The sequence below is a fragment of the Phalacrocorax aristotelis genome, chromosome 5, assembly GCF_949628215.1.
Source record: "Phalacrocorax aristotelis chromosome 5, bGulAri2.1, whole genome shotgun sequence".
NCBI lineage: Eukaryota > Metazoa > Chordata > Aves > Suliformes > Phalacrocoracidae > Phalacrocorax > Phalacrocorax aristotelis.
The window spans coordinates 1,915,565-1,937,640 of NC_134280.1; the positions used below are offsets into that span (position 1 = coordinate 1,915,565).

The 22,076-nt window shown below is 41.1% G+C and overlaps 1 protein-coding gene across 4 annotated transcripts in view; it reads left to right on the forward strand.

Moving 5' to 3' along the window:
- The window catches only part of PRPF40A (pre-mRNA processing factor 40A), a 28,011-nt gene extending 6,599 nt beyond the window's left edge, over nt 1-21,412 (forward strand). The window contains exons 4-26 of one of the 4 annotated variants that reach the window (XM_075092718.1): nt 2,479-2,509; nt 2,746-2,768; nt 4,363-4,440; nt 4,536-4,646; nt 5,124-5,244; nt 6,542-6,566; nt 6,939-7,250; nt 8,147-8,255; nt 9,200-9,264; nt 9,903-10,067; nt 10,685-10,793; nt 12,249-12,399; nt 12,786-12,919; nt 13,314-13,428; nt 13,580-13,671; nt 13,847-13,963; nt 14,491-14,628; nt 15,262-15,357; nt 16,367-16,453; nt 16,540-16,636; nt 16,734-16,795; nt 18,957-19,091; nt 20,171-21,412. In XM_075092718.1, the coding sequence (XP_074948819.1) occupies nt 2,479-2,509; nt 2,746-2,768; nt 4,363-4,440; nt 4,536-4,646; nt 5,124-5,244; nt 6,542-6,566; nt 6,939-7,250; nt 8,147-8,255; nt 9,200-9,264; nt 9,903-10,067; nt 10,685-10,793; nt 12,249-12,399; nt 12,786-12,919; nt 13,314-13,428; nt 13,580-13,671; nt 13,847-13,963; nt 14,491-14,628; nt 15,262-15,357; nt 16,367-16,453; nt 16,540-16,636; nt 16,734-16,795; nt 18,957-19,091; nt 20,171-20,263 (2,466 nt within the window). In that variant the 3' untranslated portion in view covers nt 20,264-21,412. Of the gene's footprint in view, nt 1-2,478; nt 2,510-2,745; nt 2,769-4,338; nt 4,441-4,535; nt 4,647-5,123; nt 5,245-6,541; nt 6,567-6,938; nt 7,251-8,146; nt 8,256-9,199; nt 9,265-9,902; nt 10,068-10,684; nt 10,794-12,248; nt 12,400-12,785; nt 12,920-13,313; nt 13,429-13,567; nt 13,672-13,846; nt 13,964-14,490; nt 14,629-15,261; nt 15,358-16,366; nt 16,454-16,539; nt 16,637-16,733; nt 16,796-18,956; nt 19,092-20,170 lie in introns of all 4 variants that reach the window. The other 3 variants (XM_075092717.1, XM_075092715.1, XM_075092716.1) reach the window with 3 other exon arrangements.
- Nucleotides 21,413-22,076: the final 664 nt, after the last annotated feature.

Consider the following 22,076-nt stretch of genomic DNA (forward strand, 5'->3'; position numbering starts at 1 on the left):
CCACTTAAATTTAGAAATCAATTACTTTTTATGTTATTACCATGCAGATGCTACATCCCAAAGTCAGAGTTCATCCTTGTAGAACTCTGAATTTTTCTATAGTGCTAAGCACAGAGCTTTTGCTACTGCTTTTGTTGATTATTTCAAAAAAATAAGTTGGTTAATACTGCACTTGTTTTTCACATTAAGGGTTTGCTGAAAGGGACCTTTAATTCGTCTACTAAATATGCTACGTGTAACCAGCTGTATTCTGTTAAGCAGTCATCTGCCCTCTGGAGCAGCGAGAGAAAAACCGCAAAGAAACTAAGTTTCTGCAAAATAAGTAGAGAAGGAGCTGTTAGGAAATGGATGTAACGTCACCTTGACACGTGCTAGATGGCTGAGAATTCGTACCAGGGAAGGCACGTGAATTACCTTAACACTGGAGAAAAAGCCCAAGCACTAAACCTAAGTTTATCAGACACTTAGAGAATCTGCCTGTTAGTTACGAGTGTGTTTCCCACGGCTGGTGCCTGTTCAATGAGATGTTACTGCCTTAATGTAATTTAAGTGAGTAACTCCTGAGGCAAATTCTTGGGAACTGTGCTTCATTAGTTCTTGTGCTCATGTAGCTACTTCCTAATGCACTGAATATTTCAGAAGCTACCCAGTAGGAAGAATATTTCCCATACAGAAGTTGTTATAATTTCTGACAAGTGATGCTCGTGGAAAATTTTGGAAGAATTTCAGAGCTTCAGGAAAAAAAACAAACCTTAAAAATGCTAAGGCCAGAAGAGACTTAAAAGGGACGGGAGGGATCAGTGCTAGAATCAGTCTAATTTTGAATTTTACTCTATACTTTTACATATTGTGGTAAAAAGCCAGATCACTTGCTTTTCTAATACTGGATTAGGAGTGAATTTTGACTGAATTAAATCTTTGGATATATGGTATTTAGGGGGCAAAGTAGCATGGCAGAGGGCTCCAGCTTTTAATTTTGCTCTTAACCCCCTTGGCAGTGATAGCAGGAGCTCACCCCTTTGCGCGTGTGTATGAGAATGCGTTTGTCTGTCACGGCAGTGTTCTTGTACCTCTCTGCTGTGACCTGTGTACCACAGCGTGGAAAGTGTTTAAGAAATAAAAATGATTTTATCACTTCCTAATTTAAAAGAATCTGTTGGTGAGTAGAAAATTGTGACCTTCTTTGCAGCCCTGGTGATTTGCTTGGTAAACTTCATTAAATTGTTGGCTTGTTATAATTTTGTCTGACTGATGGAAAATACCTTCTCAAAGAGTAAAACGTAATCTAAAGCTCCTTGAGGCCAACGGAATGATTTATACTAATGTCAGGGCTCTTCGGTCTTGACGGTTTCATCTGAGTGTGGTGGTCCTTCAAACCGCTCCTGAGCAGGTTCGCTGTCTGTCCTGTGATCTACGGAAGCGTTTGCTTCCGGGAAGCTGATTAGAACCGGTGTAATCCCTAAAAATGATTATTCAGCCAGGTTAGTGCTCTTACAGTGCACAGCGAATTAGAATGGAATTTGGAAAACTAAATGTAGGCACGAGAAAAGAAACACGTCAGAAAGGTTACTTACCAGGGGCACAAATTTAACTATGGCCTTCTTTAACTGACAGGAGTTACGCCCGTAGATGTACGTGTGCCCACAGAGTGGCAGAGGGTTTTTTAATGTACAGTGTGCACTTTAACGGCCTGCGCTTGCTTGATGATTCACCTGATTTAATTCTATTGGATAAAACCAAACATAATTGATCAAATATGACTTCTTTTCTTTTTTTAACAAATTTTACTTTTTTACTTGAGGAGTTTTTTTTGTTAGTAAAGTTTGTGGAAGAGAGCTGAAAGATAAACCCTAGCAAAGGATAAACCTGCAAGCTATATTTTTGCCTACAGAAGAAGAAAGAAATTGGGAAAACTGAATTTGAATTCTGTTAATCTTTTTCCTTCATTTGAAAGAATTTCAGAAGGGGTATCTGTAAGTGCTCTGGTTATTTGCAAGCAGTTTTATGAATGCAACAAATTCAACGTTAATATTTTCAAATTTTATGAATGCAACAAATTCAACGTTAATATTTTCAAATTTTATGAATGCAACAAATTCAACGTTAATATTTTCAAAGGCTTATGCCATGTAATTTTAACAGAAGCCTGCAAAGCTACTCTAGCAGAAATTCAGAATCTTTTTTTTTTCCCTCCCAACCTACTCATTTAAGAGATAAAGATGTGTATTGGAAAGATGGCAAGGAGCCTTCTGGTGTAGTTTATTGTATATATTGCCTTTCTGAAAAGTAGCTTGATGTTGCTAATCACTTATTTAAGGAGCAGTAATAATTAAGTGGGCGGTGGGAAGCTGGGAATTCATATTGAAGGCAGCGGAGCATTTTGTTGCTGAAAGCACTTGTTTGGATCTGTACTGTATTTATTGATGATTTTATTACAATTACACTCAGCACTTAAATGTCTGTTAATTATTTCTACAGCCAGGGGTGAACAGTATGGATGCACAAGTAGGTAAGTATAAACAATTTGTTACCGTTTCAAAATCTTTCACCAAAATTAGGTGAAGTATTTTTAAAAATACATACACTTTTCTGTAAAATGTGATTTAGCATTTCATTAACTGACATCTTCATTAATTCCCAGAAAAATGCTTTTTTCTTTCAAACACTGATTAATTAGAGTCTTTTCTAGAAAAATCAAGTAACCAAACCCTTTTAAAAATTAATTCTTTTAATTTTATGTTTCAGGTGTAACACCTCCTGGAACTCAGGTAAGTGAAAACCAAAAATCTAGAAGATTGTAAAAGCAGTGTGGTGTTGCGCATACATGTCTTTGCAGGGTTAAAAGAAAAACCTTGTATCTTATTTTTCTTCTTATATGGGGCTTCTTTGCTTATTTGCTGTCCGTCTGTACTGATTAAGTCTTGCTTGCTGTTCCTTAATGCAGCTGTGCTTCGCAGGAGAAGCCAGGTCAAGGTTCTGGTATTGTTCAGTCCCATGTGATTTATTGGAACCCATGTTAGGATTGTCAGGTTACCAAGAGATTTGTTACCAAACACTTTAACAATGAAGAAAGAATAGCCTATATAGTTACCCATAATGATTCTGAAAACATTGCTTTGGTTTTTGAAGAATATAAAGTACTAACCTGAAAAGAATGATTATCGCTACTTCATTAGTTTTGCGGATCATTGGTAATTTAGCTTAACTTCTCCCCCCTGAAGTCTTGATATTATTTGAAATTTGCTTTTGTTAGCATCTCTTTCCATGTTTGTCGGAGCATAGTGTAACTCAGTAGTGTAAGTAGGAATAAATATGGAGTAGGTTAAATGGAAGGTGATTCAACACAGGTTGAACTTGTAAACAGGGAGGTGGCTTGCAGGCCAAATTTACTTCATTAGGTGATTTTCAGTACTCTTCCACTCTTCCATCAGGTGGGAAATTCCTGATGGAAGGGAACTGGTGCTGTATATCTCAGTGTGGAAACTTTTGAATCGTGAATTAATGTAACTTTGTATTGAGGTAGGCAGGTCATCTGGAAATAGTCTCAAATTTTAAATTCGTCTTTCATGGCACCTTGAATGACCATGAATAACTTACAGTGACTGTCAGACTTCTGTTTAAAACTTTGGAAATATTAAATTACTTCTGTAGAAGATACCCAGACATTTACTTCTGGTTTTTAAGATGATGAAGAAAATAGGCAACTAAGAGGCAGAATCTGTAAAAATAGTCATCTGGCCTCAAAGATGCTCCATTGTAAATTTTTGGTTGTTGCTTTGAAATGTGGGGACCTTGCACTGAGCTTAATTTGTCCTCTTATTTCTGAGATAGGCGCTCTGTGTAATTGAACAAGGCAGTTGGACCTGTGAGGAAGGTGTTTCTCCTCAGCTGTATCCAGTAACTGGAACAGACCGATGGCTAAAGCTGTCATCCACTGGTCCTGATTTCTGGGAGTTGATGTAAACCATCAATGAAAAGCAATAGGAAGGTCCTGCTGAGTTCACACTAAATTCTCAAAGTCAGAATCTTCTTGAAGCAAATTTTTCTTAGTTTTGACCACATGATGTGCTGCTGGGACTTCCACTTGAAGGTGTTAGGGACCAATCCCATTCACTTTTGCTTCCTTTTCTGATGGTAGTTGGTTGTTTGGATTGCTGAAGGGTGGGGGGGTGAGAGACACTTAACAGCTCTTGGCACAAAGTAGTTTCTTGGAAACAATACCGACTTAAATATGTTTAGATTTTTGGCTCGCTGTCTTTCCTTTGCTGCTGAATTGCTTAGTATATTTAATATACACATTCAAATGAAAAACAAATATTAACCAGAATGTCTTTTCAGAGCTCTGTTTTGTTTCGCCCTCAGACAACACATCCCGTAGTTTGTGCAGCCCAGCAAACTGCCACAACCAACAGTTCTGTTAATGAAGAGCACTCTAAACAGGTTTATCTGCTTTCCACTTGTATTTCACTTTTGAGTGGCTTTTGCTGAGTCAGCAATTATTGTTCATCGTTAATGGCATCTTTCATTTTTCCTAGAAATCTACATGGACAGAACACAAATCACCCGATGGAAGAACGTATTACTATAATACTGAAACAAAGCAGTCTACGTGGGAGAAGCCAGATGATCTCAAAACACCTGCTGAGGTAAATTAAATTCAGATCAAGATTACCCTACTGTGTGAGTGTGAGCCCTACTGTGTGAATCCCTGTGAACGCAGGGATTTACTAGCATAAGTATCGCGCAGAAGGGTAGTTGTGCCAATACATTTTTTTTCCAATGGGAGCAAACTCTTCAGATAAGAAATGTTGCTAAAATTATCGTGTTTTTCTCGTGCTCCTGCTGTTGGTAGGACTTGAGGCTGCAAAGTAGACAAAACTCTTTTAAGTTTTCCTCAATTTTTAGAGAAATTTTCCATATTAAAAATATCAGTCTTTAATATTTAGATAAGTAATGTGTGTGTTTATCACTAGGGAGGATTTTCCTTGGAAAGTATATGCCTTGTATTCATTGATCCTGAAGTTGTTTCTTGCCGTAGTGTTTGTGCCTCACTTCTAGCTATCCTTTTAATTTTAAAACACCATTGTAAATTTGATGTTATGTTTCTGTTTTCTGTCCATTAGCAATTGTTGTCTAAGTGTCCCTGGAAAGAGTATAAATCTGATTCGGGAAAGCCCTACTACTATAATTCCCAAACAAAGGAATCACGCTGGGCAAAACCCAAAGAGCTTGAGGATCTTGAAGGTAATGTTAACAAAAACGAGTAGGGAGGGTGGTAGTGAGTTGCAAGCCAAGCATATGCATGACTTCTGGCAAAAATTTGGTACCAAAGCATAGCAGTCAAACTTCTGTTAGAAATGAGATCTACTGAAATAAGCTGACTGTAGTAGAGCTAATGCAGTCTGAGATTTCTCTGGAGCCGTCTTGTCTCCTGCGTCCTCATCACCACCCCCTCTCCATTATACCCGTAGTTCTTGCCTATTTATGTGGCGGCAGCATCAGCTCCCCCTCGCGTCCCTCAGAAGGAACCGAACTAGGGTGTGACATGCCGTGGCGTGTTCAGGGCTGCGTGCATGCTCTCTGTGTTAGCAGTAGGTAATGCTTCAGGTCGTTCCTCGCTTGAGGGCTGTTGTAGGATTTGACGCTTACTTAGCCACCAATGCTTTGGAAACTTGTAGGAACTCAGTAGGATTTGTGAAGGGGTTTAGGTTGATGGGGGAAGACGTGAGGCAGAGGGGTGACTGTACTCATCATCATTCACTGGGGAAACCAGAGTTAAAGGGTGCTGGACTTCTGTAATCCAGTATAGCTTAAATCGAGTAAGAATTACATTTTGTTTCGGAGCCTTGATAGAATTTTGAAAACAGTGATGTATTTTGTACCCAGAGCAGTAGTACTGGCTGTGTGCTGAAAGCCAAAATTGTGTGAGGGATTTGCTTAGTTTATCAAAATAGTTTTTGTCAAAAATTAAAAGCAAACTGATACCTATCATGTGGCAAAAATATTAGTAGTTTCTTTAATGCCCTTCTGTATTAAAAAGGCAGTGTCCCCTTTTATACAAACATATGATGCTGTGCTCCTGTTTCTCCACTGATAGCATGGTTTTGTTTGGTATTTTAAGGGAAATAAGATCTTGATGAAAAGTCTACAAAATCAGCTGCAGTAAGAAATGAGTATTCTAAAAAAGTACTCCAAAGTGTAAGCATCAGTGGCTGTTAGGATAAAAAAGCAGGAGGGATCTGTTTCAATAAACCTGACTCTTTTCTGTTCTTTAAATGCGTGTTTTAAAGCTGAAATAATTATTTTAAACCAAGAAGTTTTTTCTTATATACCCTAATCTATATTTAATGGGATTTCTAAATTTTGTTTTAGTCTGAATTGATGGCAGTCTTTAAAGGGCACAAATATTAAACTAGTGATAGTAAAAAAAATATTTAAAGCTATGCTTTTATTAAATCATGTTAACAGTAATTTTTTACCATGCATATATAAACTATTTTTGAAGCTATATTTTGATGGTTTTTTCCCCTTTCTCCTCTAGCAATGATTAAAGCTGAAGAAAACAGGTATGTTTTTAATGGTATGCTAATGTTTTTTATATTAGACTGCCTATCATTTCTTACAAATGGAACCTAGTCCTTGAATCTTGAAACATTCTCCTTGCAGCTTTTCATTCCAAATAGTGGCTTAATATATAAAACTCAAATAATATATTCTAGATTTCTTTTTAATTGGATTGATCTACATAGATGTAGTTTCAGTAAAGCATTTCCTTTCTCCGAGCTAAGACTGTTTTGTGTTCTTCTGCGATACAGTCTTTGTAACTAGACCTAAACCTCTCATTCCGTACCTTATTAACTTACTTAAACTACAGGTTTCCTTAAACCATTAAGTTTTCCCATGCTTTTGTGACCGTTCCTTTTTTTTGATACCTATAGCACAAAGCCTGAAGAATCAACTCCAACAGCATCTGCTCCAGCTGCTGCGGCAGAAGCAGCAAATGCAACCACCACTGCCACAACTGCTGCTGAAACTGCCGCAGCTGCTACTACCACCACTGCTGCTTCTGCAGCAGCAGCAGCCCCCGAAGCAGAAGCTGCAGCTTCTTCTGTGGTAGAAAATGAGAGTACTGGCACGGCTGCAGCTGAGGAACAGGGACAGGCAACTTCTGCACCTGCTGCGCAGGAACAGAGCGGAGAAGCTACAGCTAACGCAGCAGACGACTCTTCCAAGCAGGAGGCTTCAGCAGAGTAAGTGATATTCCAGAGCATGTGGCTTTGCTGCAGTTTTGTATTTCTTCTAGGATCTGGTTTATCTTCAATTGTAGGTAGCCAGGCTCCTTTGACAGCCGTTTCCTCAGTGAAACGTGAGCACGAATCAATGGCAGCAGAGAACAATGATGAGAAAGAAAGAGAGGAAGAAGTATTAAATCAGTTTTTAGAAGAATTAACGCCCTCCCCTTGCCAACCTTCTCCCAAAGCTCTTAAACACTACACAGAACACTAGTGGCTTGAACGTTTCATGAATTTTTCAATAGTTGTAAGAGTTTCCTGGGTTAACATTATATGCTTACCCTGTATGTTTCCTCTTCCGTAGATCTGTGCAATTGGCTATCGTTGGAAGAAATTGCAATCCTAAATAGATCTTCATCTGTTCCACCAGAAATTAGACCCTTTGTTTTTTAATAATGGAGAATTGGTTATGTGGAGAGTTATAGCTTATGGTTTTTGTCATTCAAGCAAAAAAAAAATAATGCTGTGGGGGGATTATAGCTATCAGGAAGTAATTAAGGGCAAGAGACATATTTTTAGACACTCCCTTTTATATTTTTTATATATATAAAAATATTCCTCCTAAATTTCAGCATTATATTTTTATGAATCATTTGTAGATGACTTGAGCAGGTAGCCAATTGCATAAGTGATAATACTTTTCTGAAATAGTTTGCTTTTTTGATCAGTTGTGTACGGTGGCTGTAAGGAAAAGTCTTGTACAAATTGCAGTGTTTATCATGGGTAGCATTATTGTTTTTCTGTGAGTTGCTGTTTGAAAGACTCGTTCTGTTTATGATGGGTTATGACTCTTCAGTGGCTCTAACTCTGAAAAAAAGGGTTTAAATAATAAAATTATTGATTTTTGTATATAGTGCTGCCTCAAAGAAGGAGGACGATGATGCCCAACCAGTTAAAAAAACCTATACATGGAATACAAAGGAAGAAGCAAAGCAAGCGTTTAAAGAACTGTTAAAAGAAAAGGTATTTCAGTCAACTATTCTTCATGCTTTATTGAGCCACAAAACCTGCATTCGCCAGAAATTGCTAGGCTTTTTTTTTTTTTGTGAAGAATCTCTCACTGTTGTGGAAGGGGACTTCTGTACTAGACAAGAAATGAGGGAAGAGAGCACTCAGTGAAAAAACCACACAGTTTAAACTTTTTTTCCAGCTCCTTTGGTGAATGGGGAGGTGTTGAGGTTTTGGTCAGGGCGCTCAATTCAGCGTTTTTCTTATTTTCTTCCTTTTTCGTAATCCCCACAGCGTGATGCAAACCTGTAGTCCAGTCTTTGTCCAGAATTCAAACTGGAACTTTGAGTGATTTGATGGACTGCTTCACTAGATGCTTCAGAGACAGACAGCGTAGAGGTCCATATGGAAAAAGGAGAGACTGTTAGATTTAGTATGCAGTGTTCCCATAAGCTAGTATGATTTCTAGACACATTTTTTTTCTCTATGAAGTAGTAATTCTATAAGTGTTGTGGAAGTCATGGTTGCCAATATTTTTGTCTTTCAGTGAGGTACATTTCTAATAGAAGTGTTGCCTGATGGTCTGAGCCCTCAATCTTTTATCTTTGTTTTAAAGATGGAAATGAAGTAGGAGTAAAATGGGACTGGCTTTGGCTCTCCCTCAGAGTACATGGGATCTGTTTGTGTTTGTCTAGTGAGACAACATAGTTGTGTAGGAGACAAACCTCCAGAAGAATTTATTGTAGAAATAGCAACAATCCCAAAAGTACCTTGTTTCATTTTCCATGTTGACTGTTAATACATTTTTTTAAAAAAAAAAAAATTGTGACAAAGTGATGTCTTAACCTGGAAAGCGTAGTGCTTTTTTTCTTTTTTTGTAAGGGCTGCTTTTTAAGGAATCTGTCATTGTTGGATGTTGGTTCCATATCTAATTAGTTAATGATTTAATGTCTTCACAGCGAGTACCTTCCAATGCTTCATGGGAGCAAGCTATGAAAATGATCATTAATGATCCTAGATACAGGTACTGCTTGATTCTTTCCTAATTATGTTTTCTACATAAATAATGTTTTAGGTAGTTTGCCCTTACTGATGTAACGTTTGATTGTTTTAAAAGCTATTTGTGCGTTTGTGGAAGTGTACCATTGTCAGGGAACTTTGTTCCTTTACTACATAAAGAAATGCAAGTCCCAGGCTTAATTTTCCATTTGGAAAAGATGTGGCAGTTGTATTTTATGCTCTTTAAATGATTTTTCTGGGGAATAAAATAAGGCACTTACAATGATGGAGCAAAAGACTTTCTGGGTTACTTTTTTAAATGGGTGGCTGCTGTAAACACTGGCAGAAAAGTGGTTGATATCCACAATAAAAATAGCATTGTAATGTGAAATGTGTAAATGCAACCTGAAGGCATGACAGTAGCTTGTGTTTTATTATTAGCTGCTTTTATTAGTAAGTACTTGTTCTTATTGCTTTTCTGAAATGATCTTCCATAATCCTGAGGGAGAGACAGTGTGATGACTGGCCATTTAGATTGTATTTCTTTTTGTCCCAAAAATCCAGATTATTCAAATCTGTTATCTTCTGGCTCTCTGGTTTGGTTTTCTAATGTAATTTCCTTTTTGTAAAATTAACATTGTTTTCTTTTCCTTTGATATGAAGTGCTTTGGCAAAATTAAGTGAAAAAAAGCAAGCCTTTAACGCTTACAAAGTTCAAACAGAAAAGGAAGAGAAAGAAGAAGCAAGATCAAAATACAAAGAAGCTAAAGAATCCTTCCAGCGTTTTCTTGAAAACCATGAAAAGATGACATCTACAACAAGATACAAGTAAGACTGATCTTCAGTGAAGTTCCAGCCTTCACTAGCTTGCCAAGTTAATAATCAAATCTTGTAGGAACATGTATATTCTCATTTTTGTAGACCCAGGCAAAAAACCATCTCTGAGTGGTGTGCTGACGATAGTGGTTTGAGCTTCTACGAAGTAGAAATAAAAGATAGCGCTGAGAGGAGTTTTATATTACGCCTGCCATTAAAACAAAGTAGTTCCGATAGCTTGTTCATGGAAGTTCATGCCCAAAGGGAAGTGTGTCTAATAAGCCTGTTGTTGAAAATTTCACATATCTGATTTCACGTAGTGTTTGCTAGAACAATGGCCTGAACATGTGCTAGCCCTCCGATAAAAATACTGGTGTAATACCCTGCAGGGGAGCTTGCGCTTCTGTGGAGAGGAGTGCAGAGTGGCATCAGCTTCAGTTTTTAACTGTTCCCTTTGTTTATAAGAGACAGAAAGTTGCCACAGAAGAAGCTGCCCAAGACAGAAAATTAGGGAGATGTCATACAAAAGCATTACTACTTCATTCAACGTTATCACAAGCCAGTGGTTTAATTTTAGTCAGTGGTCACCAATAAATGATTGTATGGTTTGTTTCCTTTGTTTTGTGCAGAAAAGCTGAACAAATGTTTGGGGAGATGGAAGTCTGGAATGCGATATCCGAGCGTGATCGTCTTGAAATTTATGAAGATGTCTTGTTTTTTCTGTCTAAGAAAGAGAAGGTAACTTTATTTCAAACCATTCAAACTTTATTTCACTTGTTATCTGTAAATCACGGACAGTCAAAATGCAAACAGAAGGGGAGGAATCTGTGAGAGAGGCATGGAGAACCAAAGGAGAATGGTGCTGTGTTACTGTGAACCATATACTGCTAACAGGGTACAGGTCAGGTTACACCCCCTCCCAAAGGAGAGAGGGAGGAGAACAGAAGGGAGACAAGGGTTTATCAACTATGAGACACTGGAGAGAGGGGCTTGTCAGTTTAGAAAGATGTGATGGGGGAAGGGGACAGATTAAAAAGCACTGGTGGAGCCATTCAAAACTAGGGCTGAGTTTGTAGAGGTGAGTTCAGAGGCAGGTGTTCCTTATTTCTCATTATACAGCACATAAGGGATATTCAGTAGAGTTAGCAGGCAGCAGGTGATGAATCTGTACCTAAACAAACTATTGGAAGTTCTGTTCCTGCACAATACACAGCTGAAGTTGTGGAACTAACTGCTGCGGGGTAACATCTTGGAGATCAGAATAGCTACTTGTCTGAAACCAGGCAGGCATGCGAGGAGTAGATCACTCTTGCTGTCTTTCCCTAGTTCATTGCAATCTCCTGGCGGACAAGCTCAGCCCCTGATTTGACTCTGTCTGGCAGATGAAATGGCAGTTTCTTTGAAAGGTCTTTGTTTTTATTGAGATACATTGCTACTAATCTTGCAATGTGTTTAATTTTTAGTATGATTTTAATAAGTTATATGAGGGCTTTTATTTTGGACTGCTCTGAATCAGACTGTATCATGGGCTTGTTAGAGAAGGGTGTGTTTCCTTTAACCTCAGTGGTGCCGTACTGACTGTGAGGATCTGGGCCTAACTGTATGTGGTCAGTTCATCTTCACAGCAGTTTGGTAGTGACGCTAGCACTGATATCCTTGGGTAGATGGAAACCAGGCAATTAGAGACAAACTGTGTAGCCAGACTGTTTCTGAAATGGATTTAAGCAAGAGTGGCTTGAAGGTCCACACTTGTTCAAAAAGCAAAACAAGCAGAAAAGAGGTCAGCATCCCAACAGCACTGCTGAAGGAGTTGCCCATGGTTAGCACGTCTGGTTTAAAACCGCTCTTGAGCAGCACAGTGGGCCGTAGCACCTTGTGGCAGCACAGATTGTCTACTGAATGCAGTGGCAGTTTCCTAGAAGTATCTCTGAAAGATGAGCACCCTTTCATGAGCTTTTCCCGTCTGTCAGGAGCAGTCAGAGGTAATAGGACTGAATTGGTTTATCTGTGGACTCAAGCAATAATAGTATGTCAAAACCATACGTAGGTCCAAACTGTATTACATTGCTTTATATGTAAATGAGAGGTTAATGGTGTGTTTTCCTGGAGAACTAACTTGAGGGGTCGTGTATTTTTGTCTGCACTACCTCAAATTTAACAAAAAAACCCAACAAATTTGCATTTTCTCCTCAGGAGCAAGCCAAACAGTTACGAAAGAGGAATTGGGAAGCTTTGAAGAACATACTAGATAACATGGCTAACGTCACTTACTGTACCACTTGGTCGGAGGCTCAGCAGTATCTGATGGACAATCCTACATTTGCAGAAGATGAGGAACTTCAGAGTATGTAAAAAGTCTATGCCTTTCTTTTGGAACAGGGAATGGATTTGTCTCTAGCAGTGAGGACTCCTGACTGGGTATGGCTTGCCCTTGCGCAGTCCAGAGCTGCTGTGACAGCTGCTGAGCAGCCTGTATAAAGGCCTCTGTCATGTTTGGTTCCTCGGAAACAGACCTCAGCTTCAAAAACCATTACTGATTAATCTTAATGATAAAACAAAGGTTACTTTTTTTTTTGTAGGGATTGAATTGCCTTAGTAGTTATTAGCCTTTGAAATTTGAAGTATTATTTGGCAATCTGTGTTGCAAACACGCTGCCTTTGCTAGACTGAGTGAGGTCCTGCATGTTCGCTTTCCTAGAAAAGTAATTGTTTTTACTCTTTTGTTGCTAGACATGGATAAGGAGGATGCACTGATCTGTTTTGAGGAACATATCAGGGCATTGGAAAAAGAGGAGGAAGAAGAAAAACAGAAAAGCTTGCTTAGAGAAAGAAGGCGGCAGCGTAAAAATAGAGAATCTTTTCAGGTTGGTAGACTTTCTTTTTCCTTCCTACATGTGTCATGCGGTTAGATATTCTATGTGTTTGTTTTATTTCTTAGGGTAGGCTCACGGGTGTGTGTAATGCGTCAGTTATCAGGGTTGTAGCGTTTTGTCTGCTCTGTAATACGTTTGTTTGCCAGATTGCTGCGAGAGCAGGGGAAGGTAAGAGGAAGTAGATTTGAGTAGAACAGAAATGCAATTGGAACGTTGTAGATGGTGGAGGAAGGCAGGGGCAATGATGATGTAAAAATTATATTTTTATTTCAATCGCATTTTAACAAAAATGGAATTCCAGTTATCAAGAGTATCCGTTCCAGCTGTTAGCCACGTGAAAGTGTGAGGAGTGACTACAAATTTACTTTTCACTTGAATTTTGTAGCTATTTTTAGATGAACTGCACGAGCATGGACAGTTACATTCGATGTCCTCTTGGATGGAGTTGTACCCAACCATAAGCTCTGACATCAGATTCACTAATATGCTTGGTCAACCTGGTAAGAATACCATCTCGTCCAGCCCGGTAGGCAGTGAGGTCTTGGATGTGGGGCAGAATAGAGCAGGGTTATTTGTATATTTTTGAAATGTTTAAAAAAATGCAGCTCTTTTATTAGAGCTAGCTTTTGACTTATCTAGTTTTTTCGTCAGGATCAACTGCACTTGATCTTTTCAAGTTCTATGTTGAAGACTTGAAAGCACGTTACCATGATGAAAAGAAGATAATAAAAGATATCTTAAAGGTGAGAGGGGAAAATGCTCCATTGTGTGGTTTCTTCTTTTAATGCCAAATATATCATTCAAGTGAACTCTTTGCTATGGGGAGATGGGATTTCACATTGCATTACTGTCATGTGCGTTAGAGCTGAAGTGGGAGTTCCTGACTTACCTGATGCCAAAGAAGCAATTTTCTTACAGGATAAAGGATTTGTGGTTGAAGTGAATACTTCTTTTGAAGATTTTGTTACGGTCATCAGTTCAACTAAAAGAGCTACTACTTTAGATGCAGGAAATATCAAGCTGGCTTTCAACAGCGTAAGTATTAATATATAGGAATGTTCAAAACAATTACATGAAAATCTCTTGTAAAAAGAAGAATTGGCACTTGTTTTCACTGCATTGCTCCAACTACTTTCGTAATATTTGAGAGAGATGCAGTGCTTTAGAGTTGCTTATCCTGATATCGGTTCCCAAAATAAAGATTATAAAAATTGCAGAGGTATATCTTTATTCAAAACATAAACGTTTCAACTTGAGAAATTCTGTGGTAGGAATTAAGTAACGTTTTCTCATTTATACATAACTTTTCTCACAAGGGATTTGTGTGCGTGTCTGTAGTTCTGCCTTGCGTTACGTATTAACTCTATTTTACGTTCTGTTTGAGAAACAGCAGTTGGGTGCTTTAAGAATAACTAACAGGTTAATTTTCCTGTATGCCTAGGTGGCTGGTAGAAAACTAACGGTGAACTGTCATTGGGCTTTCCAAAAATTGCATTTAACTGAATTTTTAGTCTTCCATTTTGATACCTTTCAAATGATCTTACAACTTCTGTTTGATACAGCTGCTAGAAAAGGCAGAAGCCCGTGAAAGAGAGAGGGAAAAAGAAGAAGCTCGCAAAATGAAGCGGAAAGAGTCTGCCTTCAAGAGTATGTTGAAGCAAGCTACTCCTCCAATTGAATTGGACGCTGTCTGGGAAGATGTATGTGTTGTCACTTAATTGTGAAGGTCTTTCCAAATACATTTAACGCGCTGCTGCATGATAACGCTCGTATAAGTAATCCTAGATTCTTTAAGCTCTTCGTGTTCCTGTTTATATAACTTAGACCCATAAAAATTGTCATTTCTTCAGTAAAATTTGATGTGAATAACTTCATTCTATTGATACTTTCGTTTTGAATACAATTTATAACAAAACAATAAACCCCTATACCCAGCCAGCCAAAGAGGAAAAACTAATCACACAAAGCCCCCAAACTTGATTGAAATGGAGGTGGAGCGCTCTGCTTAATTAACAGTCTATAACTCTGTTCTGGTAAGATCACCTTTAAAAACCTTTCCTCTCAAAGTGTACTTTGTATAAAAATGCGTGCTTCAACAAGCTTGTGTGGCTTAAATGGCATATGCAGGAAATAACTGCCTGATTCTGCGCGCCTCCCGCTGTTACTGAAGACTCATTTGGTTGTGAAGCTGGCATGAAAAAAGGGTTTAGCCTTGTGACAGTACAGTGGCTTTTTCAACTGCTGAAATCATGTCTTTTTTTTTTTACTCTTATTACTTTTATCTCTGAATGGCTGTATTGCACGTTAGTATTTCGTTGCTGGTTTTCTTACAGATCAGGGATAGATTTGTGAAGGAACCAGCATTTGAAGACATCACTCTGGAGTCTGAAAGAAAAAGAATATTTAAAGATTTCATGCATGTACTAGAGGTAACTACTACTTCATATTTTTCTGATTAGAGACTATACAAAGAATTTTTTAGTTGATAGGCTCTTAAATCGTGTGGGAAGGGAGAGGGATTTAACAGAATTCTACTGATTTCTGTTACAGTGGACACTGTATGTTACGTAAAAGTGATGGATATTAAAACCTCAGCTTTGAAGTAAGGAAGTGAAGAATATGTTACAGTTATTTGATATTATTTGATACATAGTTGTTCTGTTAATCTGCTTCCCTACAAGAATTTTTGGAAGTTAATTTAGCATCAAAATTTCCTGGTTTATTTTAGAAAAAATTGTTTTATTTTAGGAAAAAAGTTGACAAAATTGTTCTGTTACTTCATAAAAAACGTGATGAAACTTCTGCAGTGTTTTGTTCACTACAAGTCTTCAAGAGCACGCCAAGCTCCGCAGGTGTACTTCTTTTTTTTTCCCCCTGCTGTAGCCAATTTTTTGCTGACGTGCAAACGGGATGTTGCAGTTTAGTTTTGTTCTTAACTTTTGGGTGGGCCGCAGTAAGAGTTAAGCTGCAGAAGTTGAGAGGAGTCGTTCTTGTTGAATAAGGTGCTGTTTTTTCCTAAATACTAATGCAAGGTTTGATTTTGCAGCATGTGCTCTTTGGGGTTTTTGTTTCATTTTCTGGAGTTTGTAAGAGATTTAAAATGGCTTAATTTCAGAACTTGAAATTTGGCAAAGCAAGGTAACAGTCTGGTCTAGGCCGTCTTGAGCAGGGGCTTTGATTGGAAGCATTGAAAGAGGGATCTGGGTAATAGAGGCTGTGTGCATCCAAGTTTAAAGCTTTATGCTTCCTTGCTTCTAAATCCTTCTTATTACAACTTAGCACGGCAATCCTGGGACCTGTTTATGGGTTTTGACACTTGATTTTGTATTTTTTTAACGACTGCTAGCTGTAGATGCCTTGTGGGCAATAAGACACCATTACAGTTCCTTGCTGTGTCCTATAGACCGATTAAAACACTTGCCTTCTCTTGTACTCCAGCACGAGTGTCAGCATCATCATTCAAAGAACAAGAAACATTCGAAGAAGTCTAAAAAACACCACAGGAAGCGATCACGTTCTCGTTCGGTAAGGTGTTCCTTGATGTCTTCAGATCTACTCTGTAACTGTTCGTAATGCTGTCGTCTTGCTAAGCACGTGTTTTGTATCTCAAGGGCTCAGAGTCGGAGGACGATGATAGCCATTCCAAGAAGAAGAGGCAGCGTTCGGAATCTAGATCAGTTTCCGAGCGTTCTTCCAGTGCAGAATCTGGTATGAGGCTGGTTTGTTTTTAAAATGAATGTTACTGTTTTATTCCTGGGTCTTTATCATTTTATTGATGTATTTTTGTTTCTCCATACGTTTGCAGAGAGAAGTTACAAGAAGTCAAAAAAACACAAGAAAAAGAGCAAGAAGAGAAGACATAAGTCTGTAAGTGCAGTTAAATTTTTGATTTGGCTAATGGGCAGCTTGACACGGTTTCAGTGATCCTTGTAAGGTATCCATAATGATCCTTTGTGACAGGGACTGCGTGAGGTCAGACTGGAGGAGGGTATTGGCACCATAATAACTCTCTGTAACATATGTTGTAATATCCAACCGTTTAAGACAGCTAAATCTGGGGGTTTTACTGCAACCATGCAAGCAGATGAAGGACTGTACTAGTCGCCTGGCCTTTGCTGTTTATCATGGCAAATCCTGGTATTTGCTTACTGTGGGGTGCTGGGAAGAATCCCAGCCATCTTTTCCTTTTGCTTTACGCTGAGCATCATTCTGTTTGTCTGCTTCAGCGTTGCGCTAGCAGCTCTGCTATCGAGTGCACTGGAGCATCAAAAGGACCTACAGAGCAGAAAGTTTTCACTCTGTGTATGGGTTGAGGCCAAAGAATGTTTTAGTGGATTAATTTTTTTGGGGGGTAAAGAAAGAAGTTTGATTCTCTGAACCCATCTTGGCTGCAGAACTCTTTAAAACTGATGCGTTCTGTTTTTGTAACTTTTTAGCAGTTAGCTGTGCCCTTCTGTGGACAGCATTCATAAGGAGGGGGAATATTAATTGTTAGCCATTGAGTAAGATACAGAATCTCAGGTTGGAAGGGACCTCAGGGATCATCTAGTCCAACCTTTCTGGGAAGAGCACAGTCTAAACAAGATGGCCCAGCACCCCGTCCAGCCGACTCTTGAAGGTGCCCAACGTGGCCGAGCCAACCCCTTCCCTGGGGAGATTATTCCAGTGGTGACTGTCCTCAGTGTGAAAAATTTCCCTCTCGTGCCCCATCAGCATCTCCCCAAGAGCAACTTGTGTCCATCCCCCTTGCCCTCTCCATGGGACTCCGTGTAAAAAGGGAGTCTCCATCTCCTTCGTAGCTGCCCCGTAAGTACTGGTGCATGGGGATGAGATCCCCTCTGAGCCTCCTTTTCTCAAGGCTGAACAAACCCAGCTCTCCCAGCCTATCCTCGTACGGCAGCTGCCCAGTCCTCTGATCATCCTGGTGGCCCCTCTCTGGGCCCCTTCCAGCCTGTCCACATCGTTTTTGTATAGCAGGGACCAGAACCGCACACAGCGCTCCAGGTGTGGCCTGACCAGCGCTGAGTGGAGCGGGATGATGACTTCTTTCTCTCTGTTGGTGATGCCCTTTTTGATGCAACCCAGCACCCTGTTGGCCTTCTTGGCCGCAGCAGCCACTGTTGGCTCATGTTGAGCTTCCCCCCACCAGGACCCCCAGGTCCCTTCCCACAGAGCTGCTCTCCAGCCAGGTGGATCCCAGCCTGTGCTGCACTCCCGGATTATGTTTTCCCAGGTGCAAGACCTTACACTTCAACAAGAACTTCATAAGGTTCTTGCTGGCCCACTCCTCCAGCCTATCCAGGTCTCCCTGCAGAGCAGCTCTCCCTTCTGGAGTGTCTGCTTCCCCACTCAACTTGGTGTCGTCCGCAAACTTCATCAGGCTACACTTGATCCCGGTATCCAGATCACTTATGAAGATGCTGAATAACATTGGGCCCAATACCGATCCCCGGGGGACCCCACTTAGGACAGGTTGCCACTTGGAAAAAGAGCTATTTACCACCACGAAAGCTATTACCACCACCACTGCTGGTGCCAAAGGGCTGCAGCACAGGCAAGGTCCCATAAGCTTCGCAACACTGGGATGAAACGTGCAATAAAACCACGGGGTGACACCTAGTCCCTGACAGTGCGGCCAATAGTCCAGTGCAAGTGCAGCGATCCAGTATGGCCAAGCTACAGAAAAACGTTCCCATGTTTCACCGTTTCCAGAGATATAATTGAACAAATAACATTGGTGCATAGGGGAGGTTTGTTGTCTGGCACCCAGCGTGCCCCGTCCTTGCGTGCGCTGAGAGTGGCCAAAGTTGCTCTTAGTGAGCAAACCTCTCTCCTTTTCTTTTCAAATCGCTTCAGTAAGGTTTCTGTGTTACTTCTGCCATAGTTCATAGGACGGGCTTAATAGGTAACCACTTCAAGCAGTTGCTTAATATGTTCTATACTGAAATGAAGTCAGACTTTTCTGAGGTGTGGTTATTCTATAAATCAATATTTAATATATTTAATATTATCCCCTTTGTTCGCACAGGATTCACCAGAATCGGATATGGAACGAGAAAAAGACAAAAAAGAAAGAGACCGAGAGAGCGAAAAGGACAGAGCTCGACAAAGATCTGAATCAAAACATAAATCTCCTACTAAAAAACGACCTGGAAAAGATTCTGTAAGCTTTCTTGTTTCCTTTTTATCTGATGCTCTGGGCTTTGTGCATCGGCAGGATGCTACAGGACAGCACGCAAGCTTTATGGGTTTACTTTAAGTAAGGTGCTAAAGCTTTATTTATGTTCCTTTTTATAGATAAAAAGGACCAAACGTTTAAGCAGAGCTTAATCATACAGATCCTATTCCCTCGCGTAGGGGGGGTTTGATTGGTGTGTGAAATTCCTGTTGGATTAAGTGCTGTTTGTTGTTGCTCGTTGACGTGAAGTGTGAGTGAGGAGCGTCATTTTATAGACAGCACTGAAGTTTGGTCCGTCCTGCGACAAAGTCGTGTTTATGCCTAAGCTGCCGTTCTTTTTTCCATCTGCTTGGCCAGACTGATCTCAAAGAGCCGAGCAGCACGAGCCGGTTAAACATTTGAGTGGCTCTGTGACACCTGCGTCCGAAAATTTTGGTGGTCGCAGTGCTGGGCTGGCGCCGGAAGAAAACCTTAGCGGAACGAGGTTCCACGATTCTCGCAGTTTTTAAGTGGGCGCGTGCTCGTGGCTGTGGTCCTGCCCTGTGCTGCCGCCCTTCTGCGCCCAACGTGTTTTGGAAGGGGTGTAGGACGGTATGTTCAAAGATGCATCAGGCGTTTGAATGAAAAACAAACTTCAGCACCTTTTGGGGTGTCTCCAGGGGAGAATTATAACTGGAGCGAGGCATATTTACACTGGGGGTGGTGGCGTCCGTCTGGATAACGCCCCATACATTCCACCTTCCGAGAGGAGACGGGAGGGCACATCTGCTTTTTATATTATCTTCTTAAAATAAGCCTCCAGGTGCCTTTGGAGAGCCCAGCACGTGGCCTAACGCGGCATCTTCTATCGAGAACGCGAACTCGGAACAAGGAGCTCGGCTTACCTTGCGCTTTCCCCCTGCCCTCCCCGCTTGTCCTGGCTGCTCTCGGGGTTCGGGAGCGCGGCACCGAGCAGCCGCCCGTGCCGTGCGCTCCCCGGCTTTCTGCCCGTGCTCCTGCCGGAGGGCCGTCCCGCCGGGCGGCCAGTGCGGTGCCCTCACCCCTAACCGTGCTTCTCTCCGCAGGGGAACTGGGATACTTCTGGCAGCGAACTGAGCGAAGGGGAGTTGGAAAAACAGAGGAGGACTCTTTTGGAACAACTGGATGAAGATCAATGAGAACGTTATTTATACCAAATATGTTTACATTGTGGCATAATAAAAGAAACCAATGTCTAATTCAGGACGTGGGTTCTGATATCCTGAGTTCCATTGTTGAGATAACAGCGGGTTTTAATTTTACCGCATAAATACATTCAAGTACTATTATTACGGGCCCGGCATCAAATCTAGAAAAGCAAATGAAATTATGAGTGCAAAGTTGGCTGTCTGTCCTGACCTGCTAGGCAGGACGGGTGCTCCGCTCGCCGTGGAGGGAGCCCTCTGAGGGGAACACCGCGGCGGAGGAGGGCGTTGGGGGCTCGATGGATCCTGTCCGCGGGCCCGGGGAGGCGTTGGCACCTTTCTAGCAAAGCATCTCTCAAGTTACGGTCCTTCCTAGAAAGGTAGTAACGCGGGTTTTCCTGGCCGGCGTAGGCAGGTAAAATGTCATTTTTAGAAAGAGTTTGCTAATATAGTTTCTTGTGGTTTAATTTGTTTTATGGATTTGGTTTTATTTTGGAAAGGGGAAGGCAATGGAAGGGGAGCAATGAATCGGTTTCTTGGTCTGTACTGCAAAAAACATCAGATGTTGGAATTGTTCTTTTGTGAACCGCGTCACTGGCCAAACCGGCGTTGAGCTTTTGTACGAAAGGGAAGGCTTTGACCTCCCGGCTGAGACTGGAGCCTAAGTGCCGTCTCAGAGTGCATTTATGGTAAACATTCAAAGCCCTGGAGCTGCCGTTGATGGGAAGGCGAGGGGCCCCGCGTCACGGTGCCAGCAGAGGGTGCCGCCTGTCGCAGCCGCCTCGCGTTCCCCTAAAACCCCTTCCCGAACGGCTGCGGGTGTCGTTTCAGCGCTTCCCATTAAGAAAATGAAAGACTGAAAAAAAAAAAAATCCAATTGTAACTGAATTTCAATGCGTTGCCTTAAGAACCTGCTGAAGAATGTACCACCCCCTTTTGACAGCAGCCGTGTCTAGAACAGCCCTGAAAAAGAGAGAAGGAAGAAGCTTAAGCCCGGTCTCCTTTCCCATTGCCTCTGCCCAGTTTGCTTTAGGAAGGCTGGCAAGCGGCGGCTGCCGTGGTACACGTTCGGAAACCTCTGATTGGAATATTTTTGTACATTTTTATCAATTATTAAACCTTGCCTTCTAGCGCGTACTAGTATTTATTTCTAGTTTTGAATGCTCTGTAAATTATTTGTCTTCTGATTGTTGGATTTAAGCAACGTGTGCGCTCACAAAATTGTAGAGGACTGTATTTAGAGTTCAGGTTCCTTTCCAGCGCCTTTTTCCCTAACACATGACAGCTGTTACTAGTGCAGAAATCCCCAAAAGGCCCAAATCCTACAGCGTATTTCCTTGCTACGGTCGTTACGTGATTCAGACCCAAGAATCCTACTTGAGATTAAAATCAGTCATTTAAAATACACCCAGCTGGGGGCAGCGGAGCCGTGGCCTGTGGCAGGACCCCGTGCCCTCCGTGGTGCTGTGACTGGGTACGTGCAGGCTGCTCAGCACCCCAACACTTAGGGAAAAAATAGCCGAGTTTGGTCAAACAGGACTCGTGGTAATTTTTTGTATCCGTGTTTTAATGTTGGAATCTGGGAAGTTTGATGGCTGTAGGTGTGGCACTTGGGGACATGGTTTAGGCAGCCTGGGGGTGTTGGGTTGGGGGTTGGACGTGATGATCCGAGAGGTCTTTTCCAACCTTGATTCCATGATTCTGAGCTGCAGAAGCGTCGGCAGTGGTGTGTTCCCGCTTGCTCCCCGGAGCGACGGCGCTCCCAGGCGGGGCAGGAGTTGGTGCTCCCGACGCTATTTACAATCAG